The sequence below is a fragment of the Gigantopelta aegis genome, chromosome 4, assembly GCF_016097555.1.
Source record: "Gigantopelta aegis isolate Gae_Host chromosome 4, Gae_host_genome, whole genome shotgun sequence".
Classification (NCBI taxonomy): Eukaryota; Metazoa; Mollusca; class Gastropoda; order Neomphalida; family Peltospiridae; genus Gigantopelta; species Gigantopelta aegis.
This window is the reverse complement of record NC_054702.1, coordinates 85148981-85160949: the sequence shown is the minus strand read 5'-3', so window position 1 is coordinate 85160949 and position 11969 is coordinate 85148981. Positions and strand designations below refer to the sequence as shown.

At 36.0% G+C, this 11969-nt stretch overlaps 1 protein-coding gene across 2 annotated transcripts in view; it reads left to right on the top strand.

Annotated features, from left to right (window-relative positions):
• Positions 1 to 222: 222 nt before the first annotated feature.
• The window catches only part of LOC121371275 (C-1-tetrahydrofolate synthase, cytoplasmic-like), a 42761-nt gene continuing 31014 nt past the window's right edge, over positions 223 to 11969 (top strand). The window contains exons 1-8 of one of the 2 annotated variants that reach the window (XM_041497044.1): positions 235 to 316; positions 2849 to 2885; positions 8040 to 8124; positions 8796 to 8909; positions 9213 to 9272; positions 9748 to 9824; positions 10904 to 11004; positions 11812 to 11948. In XM_041497044.1, coding sequence (XP_041352978.1) covers positions 307 to 316; positions 2849 to 2885; positions 8040 to 8124; positions 8796 to 8909; positions 9213 to 9272; positions 9748 to 9824; positions 10904 to 11004; positions 11812 to 11948 — 621 coding nt within the window. In that variant the 5' untranslated portion in view covers positions 235 to 306. Of the gene's footprint in view, positions 317 to 2848; positions 2886 to 8039; positions 8125 to 8795; positions 8910 to 9212; positions 9273 to 9747; positions 9825 to 10903; positions 11005 to 11811; positions 11949 to 11969 lie in introns of both variants that reach the window. The other variant, XM_041497045.1, reaches the window with a different exon arrangement.

Below are 11969 nucleotides of genomic sequence, written 5' to 3'. Positions count from 1 at the left end.
ACTCCCCCACCCCCCACCCCCTACTCCAATCAAATTATCTTGTTTTTAAAATGTTTTTTCTGACCCAACTAAACCTAAAAAATCATGTACCTCAGTCTAGACTCCACTGCCCAATTTTCTGCACACATGCCTATGATTCTACATATTTATTTACCGTACTGTAGTTATGAAACACATTTTTATAGCAAATACGGTAAGTGAATTTATACACAGTTATCTGCCCTTTAAATGAACTTTTGCCCCAGTTGGAGAAGTGATCAACCAAACAAGAAGAGAGAAAAATGGCAAAGGTGTTGAGCGGAAAAGATGCTTCAGCGTAAGATATTACCTGTAACAATGATACAGCCTTGTATTTAGGCATACCTGGATGATGTTGGTAATATGTACAGATGTTGTCATACTAAACCATGTGCAACGTATCGATGCAAAGCCTTGACCTATGGTGCTTTTTAAATGGTCACTATCGGATTATCGTCTACAGTAGAACCGTGAATATCGGCCACCTCCACCATGCCTGTACAATCGATATTTGAAGTGGGGTGGGTGGACAATCTCAATCTTTAGTGGTGGGGCACAAGTCATTATTATCTTTATTTAGAGTGGGACAAAGAAACCCCCCATACATATCTGTCCTCAAGTGGGGGTGGGGTCTGTAGCAAGTGTTTGATAAAGCCATTAGGCTTAGCCCTCACAGAAACTTTGACTTGTCAGGCCCGTAGCATGGTAGAAAAAAGAAAGCCTGCTTGTGCCCTATATATTATAATCCAAAACAAAAATTCACTAACCAGCATTGAGAACTAATGGATTTGTTCAAAGGGGGCAGTCTCAAGTGGTGGATGGCAAAACTGAGTGTCTGGTAAATCAGGACTTATAGAATTTTTATAAAATTCACTAGCCATGGGATCAGTGATTTTAAAAATTTACTAGCCACAATTAAAAATTCACTAGCTCTACTTTACTTTAAGTTAATACAATTTTACTAAATAATAGTAATAATCAGATATGTAACCTAAAGAGGGAGATAGAGCTTAAAAATACACTAACATTGGGGATTGGGGTTGGATTAGAATATTCATATTTACAAAATAGACTTAATGTTGCTTAACTGCAACATTTAGCAGGTTTGTTTCACTAGCCATCGGGCATGGCAATAGTAATTATTGACTAGCCCAACACTGAATATCACTAGCCATGGGAGTGGGGCTACCATGCATAATCTAGAAGCCCTGGGTAAATGGTCAATTTATTAATGAAGGCAAAAGATCACCAACAAACTTCAATAACATTTATTAATAACTTATAGATTTTAACAGGTTAACGATTTCTTGAATGTATATGTATATGTCTCCTTTAGTAATTAAATAATCAATAATAGTTAGGCCTAAATATACTAACACTAAATTATTCCAGGGCTAAATAACTAACAATATATTCTACTCAATGTATAAAAGCCAGATTTTTATCTTTATTTCTATAGAGTATATGTCTACAAGGACACCCCCCAAAAAAAATTGTCCTTGAGTGGGGAGGCAGACATCTAACAATTGCGATAGTTTCAAAACTTTTGTATGTGCAGCGTTCACATAAGTATAGTTTGCATAACTCATTTTTTTTTTTGCATTGAATTTATGACATCATTTACATGGTCATGACGGGTTAAAATAATTTATTTTGGGTGACAAATAATATATACACTGCCTTTACAAAAACAAAACTTTTTATCAGCTGGCGATATCAAAGTGATCGATTTATTCAATGAAGATGGAAATAAAAAACTCATGTTATCCCACATTAGGGGATGTCTTTACAAACATATTTATTGTTTTTCATAATCGGTATCTTGAAATTTTTATTAAAATAATCTTAAAACTTTGATCGGTTCAGCAAAACTGAAACTGCCCGTGAATGTCAGACTGACAGCATCTTTGTTTCAGCTTGTATTTCATATCAACTTTTTTGTACCAAATACTGAGAGGCAAAATAAGGAGTATGTCTTTCCATTAAGTCGACCAACACACAACGTTATTATATGGCAGCCAAGCTCTCCCACTTTTTTTGTTTTGAAATGGCGTGGTGCTGTGCAGCCACCCTCCTTTAATTTTCACCCAGCGAGAACACTGTAATCAGTCCTAATAAGTCATAAACATTTCTTCTTGTGATCATGCCATTTACTGTCATGTTTGTAAACGTTGTGCTCCACTATGTCGGGGACCTTTATGTCATACATTTTAAACTGCAACAAAGGTCAACTATTTTCTGAGTAAAAGATTAAGGATTGACATTAATTGCATGTATGTGTTGATTCATTCAGTAATTTTAGATCATGTAAAAAGTGTGTAATATTACTAATGGAAGGGCCATAACAATATGACTGAAGATATGCCTTTAAAAGTTTATTCATTATCAAATCCTGCACAAGACAGATCCCAAAAGATGTTTATGACAGAGTTGTGAGGATATGCAGCAATGAATCGCTTGTCAGGTACTTTGTCCTTAGAAGGAAAGCTACTTCACTTTATTTTGTCAAGTAATTGTTGTATATTTTTTATTTGCATGGTCATTTTTGTATTCTAATTTTTAATTTTTTTAATTACGTAATTTAACTATGACTTTTTTTATCTATGTATATACTGGCACATTATTTAATGTGGTTTGCATTATAAATATAAATTATAGTTTACTGGTACTTGTAATTTGTTGCATTATTCTGTCGAAGTCTGGCCTGTTTTTATAGCATTGAGTACAAAGGTCATTGTATTATTTTGTTTCAAAACTGACAGGTGCATTTAGAATATTTGCTGTTCCATTAACATCAAATTCATAAAAAGATTTAATATTCATTTTATAGGTTATTACAGTACAGGCATACGTTTAAAATTGAAAAAGTAAGTTACAAAAGATGTGTAGATAACATTACTTTTGTTAAAGCAAACCTAACATAACTAGTTGCTACAAATTACTAATAACATTACATATGTATTGATTCATTCATTTCAATTTATTTTCATTTATATATCCAATTAAGGTCCAGGACAGTAGGTTAGTGGGAAAGAGTTCCGAACGTTCCAGCATGCATGCTAATACTATCACTAAGCCTAACCCTGAGCCTAACCCTAAGCCTGAATGAACTGAATGCTGGAACGTTTGGAACTCTTGCCGGTTAGTGATTAGTTGTTAGTGAGAGAGAAGTTGGTGTAGTGGTCCTACACTTTCTCATTGAGTCGTTAAAACTCGCTCTGGGTGTGAACTGGTTCGGGCTGCATTTCATTTCAACTTATTTTCGTGCTTATATCCAATTAAGGTTCAAGCATGCTGTCCTGGGCACACACCTCAGCTATCTGGGCTGTCTGTCCAGGACAGTGGGTTAGTTGTTAGTGGTTAGTGAGAGAGAAGAAGGTGTAGTGGCCTTACCTACCCATTGAGCCCTTAGGAACTCACTCTGGGTTGGAGCCGGTACCGGGCTGTGAACCCTGTACCTACCAGCCTGTAGTCCGATGGCTTAACCACTGTGCCACCGAGGCCGGTTCCAGGTTGCAAACCCAGTATCTACCAGCCTTATGTCTTAACCACAACATCATTGAGGCAGGTTACAGCTTGTAATGATGTGATTCCAATGTATTCCCCTCCCAGCAAGTGATTGGTGTCATGTAGTTTGGTTGTAGAGCACTCACCGGGGTGTGATTTGTTACATATGATCAGTCACATTAGTTGTACCAGTCATGTTTTTTCTCCATCTCAAGTAGTTCCCTAAGAATGACAACTACCCATATATTGTCAGGGTCCCATGTCTGATGGAATTAGGAAAATTGGTGGGAGTAAGTCATACTTGGGATGTTTTTTCTGGTCACCGAATGATGCAGTACATCACTGTTAAATTACTCTATTACAACAGACATATATTAAATATATATATATTGAGAATTTTTACCATAGAAATTGATAATTTTCAATGCCTCTTTCCTTTGGGAAGGGGCCCATCTTCGGACCCACAGAACACATTGATAAATTACTGGTACATGATTGCTGCTATTTTGTAAGAATATAGCATGTGTCGCGGCCACAAGCCACAAACCACCACATATTTAGATAATTTTTTAAATAGCATCACATATTTAGACATAGTGTTTAAATGATCAGAACAGAGTTAAAATTGAAATGTTAGAATAACAAATATTACAGGAGAAATTTAATTTTACCAACCCACCCCCCACCCCCCCCAAAACAAACAAACAAACAAACCCAAAACAAACTTAGAATGCAAGAGACTTGTTAGTCTCAGTTGGGATTTGAACTGCTGTCTTCGGCTTGGATGTCCAATGTCCAAACCCGTAGATCACAAAGCTCACTTTAAATATCCCTTGATACTTGATATCTACAGATCTACATATTCAGTATACATTATGTATTATGTGTTTTAAGATCATGCTCATATTACGTTTAATCTTTTAAAGCAATAATGTAAAGTATCATTTGACCTACATTTCTTTCCTGTTAGATCTATTATTAGCCTGGCTTACTTCCGCTGATGAATTATTTTTATTATACTCAGGTCATATACTACTCTGGTAATACATAACTAGGTCATGCAGACACTAAAACTAACATCTACATATCTCTGTATCATTTCATATTGTAGAGAGGTAATAAATTGCCTGTCCTGTCCCACTTGCAGAAGACTGGAGTTCCAGTATAATAGTACTGGACATACTGTATGTCATGCATGAGTACACATGTTACATCATACATATAACTTATGAGCTTAAATATTTCATATACGTCAAATATGCCCAAGGTAAATGCTTATTTAGTGATTTCTCTAGAAATTTAGCAAGGCATGTTAGACCAAACACTTTTGGGTCATTTTCACCATTTTTGGGGCACTTGTTTTTCATTAAAAATACACAAAAATTAATTGAAATAAACATTAATGTAATTTATGTGTTTGCTTTAATAAATGAATGGCAAAATATATAAAAGGCATATTTTATTAATTAATAATACCTTTTTGGCTGTTTTATAAAGGCAGTTTTAGAATTAATTAGTGAAAAAGGCTTGTTTAATTCAGGGCAGCATGGTGCTGATTAAGGCAAGATGGTTCTAGACTATCGAGGCATGGTGCTGCACCATGCTAAAACAAGCTAGGGAAAACACTATTATTTGTATATAGTGAAAATATTCATAACACCAAATAGCAATAGTTTGAAAGTATCCTCAAGTGTTGTTACATATTCCTTTCTTTTTCATTCATCCAGTGATATAATTCTGTTCATCGCTATACTCCAAGGTATACTGATTGGGCTATTTCTCATTCCAGCCAGTGCTCTACAACTGGTGTAACAAAGGTTGTGGTATGTACTATCCTGTCTGTGGAATGTGCATATAAAAGACCCCTTGCTGCTAATCGAAAAGAGTAGCCCATGAAGTGGCGACAGTGGGTTTCCTCTCTCAATATCTGTGTGGTCCTTAACCATATGTCTGATGCCATATAACCATAAATAAAATATACTACTCAAAAGAATTTAAGGGTCAGACGATATTTTCGACATTATTTTCTGAATGTCAATTATATTAGCTAGACCACAATGTCACGCATGGTATTGTTCCATTTTGACGAAAGTGGGTCTAAGCAACCCATAAATGAATTAAAATCCACTGTCGTTGACACTGTCGACTAGTTCTAATGGCGAAAACATGCTTACATTTGCACGTAAATTAGGGCGAAAGCGAAAGGTCTGCTAAGTGCCCATATCTTGCTTTTTCACAAAGCGCTTCATTTGCACGCTTTGCATGTGTATTCCATGTTCCCAATGCTGAATGTCCATATAATTGGAGCTTGCGTTCGTGTACGGTGCACACTCCAAATTCGACAATGGTACGACGTCAACTGACTATCGAAGATCGAGGAAGGGCTATTGCTTGGCTTCGGGATGAAAATACGCAAAGAAATGTGGCTCTGAGACTTGGTGTCAGTCAGAGTGTCGTTGGCCGACTGTGGCAACGGTACCAAGCAACGAATTCTGTTCGAAATCGTCCACGTTCGGGAAGACCCCGAAGCACTACAAATAGAGATGACCGCTACATCACCAATATGGCTCTACTTCAACACACAACCACTGCACGCCGATTACGTGACAATCTGCGGACTGCGACTGGAACTCGAGTGTCTGATCAAACCATACGCAATCGTCTGAGAGCCAATAATCTACGCTGCCGTCGCCAGGCTGTTCGACCACCACTCCTACCACGTCACAGAACGGCCAGACGTCACTTTTGCACACTTCATCTGCGGTGGCAACGTGTTCAGTGGGGTCGAGTGATGTTCACTGATGAGTCCAGCTTTAGTCTCCAGTTCAACGACGGTCGGGTTCGTGTCTACAGACGTCCTGGGGAGCACTTCGCTGACGTTAACGTTAGACAACGTCACCGGTTCGGTGGTGGCAGCGTCATGGTGTGGGGCGGCATCTCTATCCACCACAGGACCCCCCTCTATGTGGTGGATGACAATCTGAATGGAATCCGCTATCTGAATGAGATTATCCGGTCGTTGGTTCTCCCAGGCCTTCAGCAGATTGGCGGCAGGGAAGTTCTGCAGGATGACAATGCCAGACCCCACCGCGCCAGGGTGGTAACGGACTTTCTCAGACAACAAGGTATCGCCAGGATGGATTGGCCAGCGTATTCGCCTGACTTGGCCCCAATAGAGTCGCCTGGGACGAATTAGGCAGGAGAGTTCGGGATAACCATGCCCCTCCGGCCAACCTTCATGATCTGGGTCAACTTCTTATGGCAGAGTGGCAGGCCATTCCCCAAGAGTTCTTCAGACGTCTGATCAACAGCATGAGGCGACGATGTGTCGAGTGTATTCGCGCCAGGGGTGGATTCACACACTATTAAACGAATGTTCTAATGTGTAAAATCCATGTTTGACAACCTTCAACTTTGACAGCATGTCTTGTGACTTTCTTGTATACAGTGACGTTTATTTGTGGTTTTTTGTAAATATGGAACAATAAATTTAATTTTTGGTGTAGTTTACATCATCAATCTAATACACTCGGAAACTTATTTGGTTATAAATTTTTGACCCTTAAATTCTTTTGAGTAGTATATGTTGAGTGTGTTGTTAAATAAAATATTTCCTCCCTCCAAGGTGTACTGATGTCAAGGTCACGTACACATGTAAATCGTGGTTAAAGTCTCTTTAATTGTCTTTACCTGACAACTAAGTTCTGTAACGGATGGTTCCTGTTTGGTATGGTTCTGTTAGGAATCGGTTGGAATTTCATCATCAATCATCAGTTATAATCGGTCTGCACCAACCAATCAACATTTGATTACATATTCAGTTATAATTACATGAACATGAGAAAGATTTGAGTTATTATGACTATTCACCTGTTGTCATGTTCATTTTACAATTTAATATCTATTCAATCTGTATCTGTTTTCTTTACATACAGATTAAAAGACCCCCAAATCCCAACATGTTAACATTGAGTCCATCTGTAAGAACAATTACAATTAATATTCCCTACAGCAGTTGATTATGAAGTTTTTTTTACTTGATCCTTACATCAGTCACGCCCTAACTAATGTGGTTTTGATTATAATCAATCATTACAACATCACTAGTTTGAAGTAAGTGGTAGTTTTGCAAGTGCCCACTACTGATACGTGTAAACAATTTCTTTATTTAATTTTTACTTCTGAATTTGTGTGATAGCCTTTCCATTGGGCCTCAATATGTAACCCTAGATGAAGGTCATTCAGATGTAAACAATTCTTTACTGGATAACTTGCATAGTGGTATAAATTGTTAAAAAAATGGTAATCTTTCAGAAGTCCACCCCTAGATCTGAATGTTACCGCAGGTCTAGGTCAGTGTTATCTGCAATTTGGTTGCCGGTGGGTGCTTGAATTACTTAATGGTCCACTTTCATATTTAGTATGGATGGATGTTTGGTAATAACTGCACACACTAAGTCCAGTCATTGTGATAACATATTGATATATATTTATATTTTGTGTGTGTTTTTCAGTGACATCCGTGCCAAACTGAAGGAAGAAATTGAATCAATTCAAGGGAAATATCCCGACTTCAAGCCATGTCTTGCCATTGTACAGGTAACTAAGTTCATTTTTGTGTTCCATTATTCAACTAGCAAAGAAACACATGAATTAAATAAAAAAATTTTTTACACAGATACTTAGTTATTTCTTGTTTAAAACATCTTAAAATATTGTTTAATTCATGGCATATTACTTTATTTCATTATGCAGAGATTTGATTTTTCAGCTTTTTATCTGATTTCAGCTTTTTTGTGTAAAATAATTTTTACAAAGTTTACTCTGAAATGCTAAAAAAAATACCTTTATACAGGTATGGTACAGAGGTTTCAGCTTTTTAAAATCAGTTCAGCTTTTATTTTTAAATGCGTTTCACATCCCTGTTATATTCATTTGACTGAATGATGCAGTGTGCATTTATTGTAAAGCCTTTTAGTCCATGCATTTCCATCTAATTGTGTTAAAATTATTTAGTTCATCAGTGTCCTATGAACCTATTTCTAGTTACTTTATGGGGAATCAAACATTTATGTTTGTCACATTTCTTTGCAGCACTGAATGAATAATGTGTATGTGAATTATTTTGATTTATGTGTTACAGATACATGTTTATTAATAAGTTATTTGGAAGGAATCTTTGATGTATGTCTTCAAAAATACTTTGTGATGTTATTTATGCATTAGTGAAATATATTTCTTTAATTCTATTTTTTTTCATATGGATACAGGTCGGGGGTCGAGAAGACTCCAATGTGTACATCAAAATGAAGTTGAAGGCCGCAGCAGAAGTTGGCATCAAGGCTGACCACATTAAGATTCCAAGAACAGCAAGCCAGAATGAGGTGATATATTAAACAGCTGTTTGCACAGTCACATTTTTATGGGCACCATTCATATTCATTAGTTTGTTCTTTTAGTATAGTGAGTTTTTATTAAAATTTAAAGACCAATGAAACTGAATGTTAACATTTTTTGTTTTCCCTTCATTCAGTTAAAAAATACTCTCTAGTGAAGATTCAGAAACATTTTAAAGTACTTTTTTAACTTTAGAATCCTTTAAAGTAAAACTTCCAAAAACAAGTCAGTTTATTTTATTTAGTTTCATTTGTGAGAGTTTATTTGAAATATTTGTTTTGTTTATTCAGGTTGTAAAAGAAGTTGAACGCTTAAATAATGACAGCAGTGTGCATGGAATCATTGTTCAGGTAATTGAAGTTTTTTTCATTATAAAATCATTAAAGCTTGTTAACATTTAAAATCCAGTTTAATCCTGTTAGCTTGAACCACGTCGATGCTCGAGAAAGTCTTCGATCCATCAGGTAGTTCAACCTAACCATTTGGTCAACAACGTGTAAGTGTAACTTGGGACTTTGTTTTTGGTTCGAGCATTGCGGTGTATTCGACCCTTCCGAGTTCGACCCAACAAGATTCTACTGTATATCATTCTAATTACCAAAGTTCATTGCACTAAAAGTCACAAATATGTCATTGTTTTGTGAAGTAAAAAAAACTATAAGATGTTGGGGTTTTTTAATATTTACTTTTCCAAATTATTTATCTTTGCATAGTAAAAAGTCTTTAGTTTTTTAATTACGTGATGTAATATAAAACAAACATTTTTCACATAAACTGTACAGTAGCATGATTTTATTGCCTACCGGTATATAATTCTTATTCCAGCTGCCTTTGGATTCTGATAATGAGATTGATTCCAATCTGGTGACCAACACAGTGTTACAGTGTAAAGATGTAGATGGGTGAGTGCAGGTCAACATGTATATATTGTTTATCCTTTATGGTACAATATTCAGGGTTTCTAGAATTTTAATAAAATCCACTAGGCATGGGATCAGTGATTTTAAAAATTTACTAGCCATGATTAAAAATTCACTAGCCCTACTTTACTTTAAGTTAATACAATTTTACTAAATAATAGTGATAATCAGATATGTCACCTAAAGAGGGAGATTGAGCTTAAAAAGTTTAACATTAGGGGTTGGGGTGGGGCAGGATATTCATATTTACAAAATAGACTTAACTGCAACATTTGACCATTTGTTTTCACTAGCCGTCGGGCATGGCTGTAGTAGTTATTTACTAGCCCAACATTGAATATCACTAGCCATGGGAGTGGAGCTACCATAATCTAGAAGCCCTGATAATATTTAATGCAAACCAATGTTCTGTTTGTGTGTTGGTTATGTAACTTTGAATCCATGCAAACATACAGATGGTTATGTGGTAAACAGGTTTTTTTTGAAAGTCACTTTTAATTATTAAAAAACCTGTTCTTTAATGATTAGGTTACACAAAAGTAATCACATAACTGAACAATCAGTTAATAATATGTAGGCAAAAATAATGTGAACAGACTTTAAAATATCTCCTGCTTCAGGTACCATTTCTGTTGCATCATAATTTTGACGTGGTAAGATTGACATTGATTAGTGGCCATATAAAGATATAATATTTTTTAAATAAGGCCACCGTGTACAGCAATTGTGATACACCATTATCATAGACATACTAAGTTCGTTAGTTAGAATGATTAATATGAACATAACCTTTTGTCATGGCATCATAGCCTAGATTGCCAGGGATTGGTGTTGAGTAAATAGGCTGAAACTGTGTCAAATCTATGATAAATGGATGTTCCCTTAACAAAAACCCAGTGAAGATGATGATTATTCTCATTGTTACTATATCCAATAATAGAAACTTGGATATATGATTCATAAAACAAATTCTGAATTTTGTAATTATAAGAGAAAAGACATCGCTTAACAACACTAATTCTGAGAGACAACAGTTTATGATAGTTAGTATTATTTTTTAGGTTGCACCTGAACAATGCAGGCCGGCTGGCTCATGGTGACCTTCAGTCTTGTATCTTGCCGTGCACACCTAGAGGCTGTTTGGACCTCATTAACAGGACAGGTAAATATTCTGGGAATTTGGTTCATTTAAAAAAAACAAAAAACATTATGTAATATGTTTTATACAGTTGTCAAGTTTGCCATGTTTATGGCATTCCTTTTGATGTTACAAGGACGAAAACTAATTATACAATGGCTCAATTCCCTTAAAAGTTTCATCTTTATTAGTCAAACCAGAGGGGTCTTTAGATTTTGTCTCTACTTGTTTCCATCTTTCCATTATCAATGTACAGTTTTCCAGACTTTTTAAATCACGATGCCTTAAGGTTTTGATCAAATTTTGTTTTCATTGGGTTTGGCCCAATATCGAGTTTGCCCTTAAACTTAGGAGATGTGAAAGTTTGTTGGGCCTAGTAGGGGACATGAATTGCTTTAGCAATACTCCCAGAATGCTTGTAGTTATGGTTAATATTACATTTTTGTATAAATGACAAATCCACTTGGTTACAATAGGTTTAATATGATTAGGATTGATCCCAGTTGGTGAGCCCATTTGGATTATTTTTTGTTCCAGCCATTGCACAGCTGATATATAAAAGTCCGTGGTATGTGTTATTCTGTCTATGGGATGGTGCGTATAAAAGATCCCTTGCTACTAAAGGAAAAATTAGCAGGTTTCATCTGTAAGATTATGTATCAAAATTACCAAATGTTTGATATCCAATGTGCTTTAGTGGTGTTATTAAACAAAAGAAACTTAAACTTTAATTGAGATAAAAAGAAAAACTAAAACACAGTCAATATAACGAGTTATCCAATAGTATTACTCTTACCTTTCTTTGATCCTGGTTTAATTTTGTTGTTTCAGGAATAGAAATAAAAGGAAAGAAAGCGGTAGTGCTGGGACGTAGTAAGATAGTCGGTGCACCAGTGGCAGACCTCCTCCTGTGGAACCACGCCACAGTCACTCAGTGTCATTCCAGAACAGTCGATCTCAAAGCAGAGGTTTGTAGACTTCAACATGTC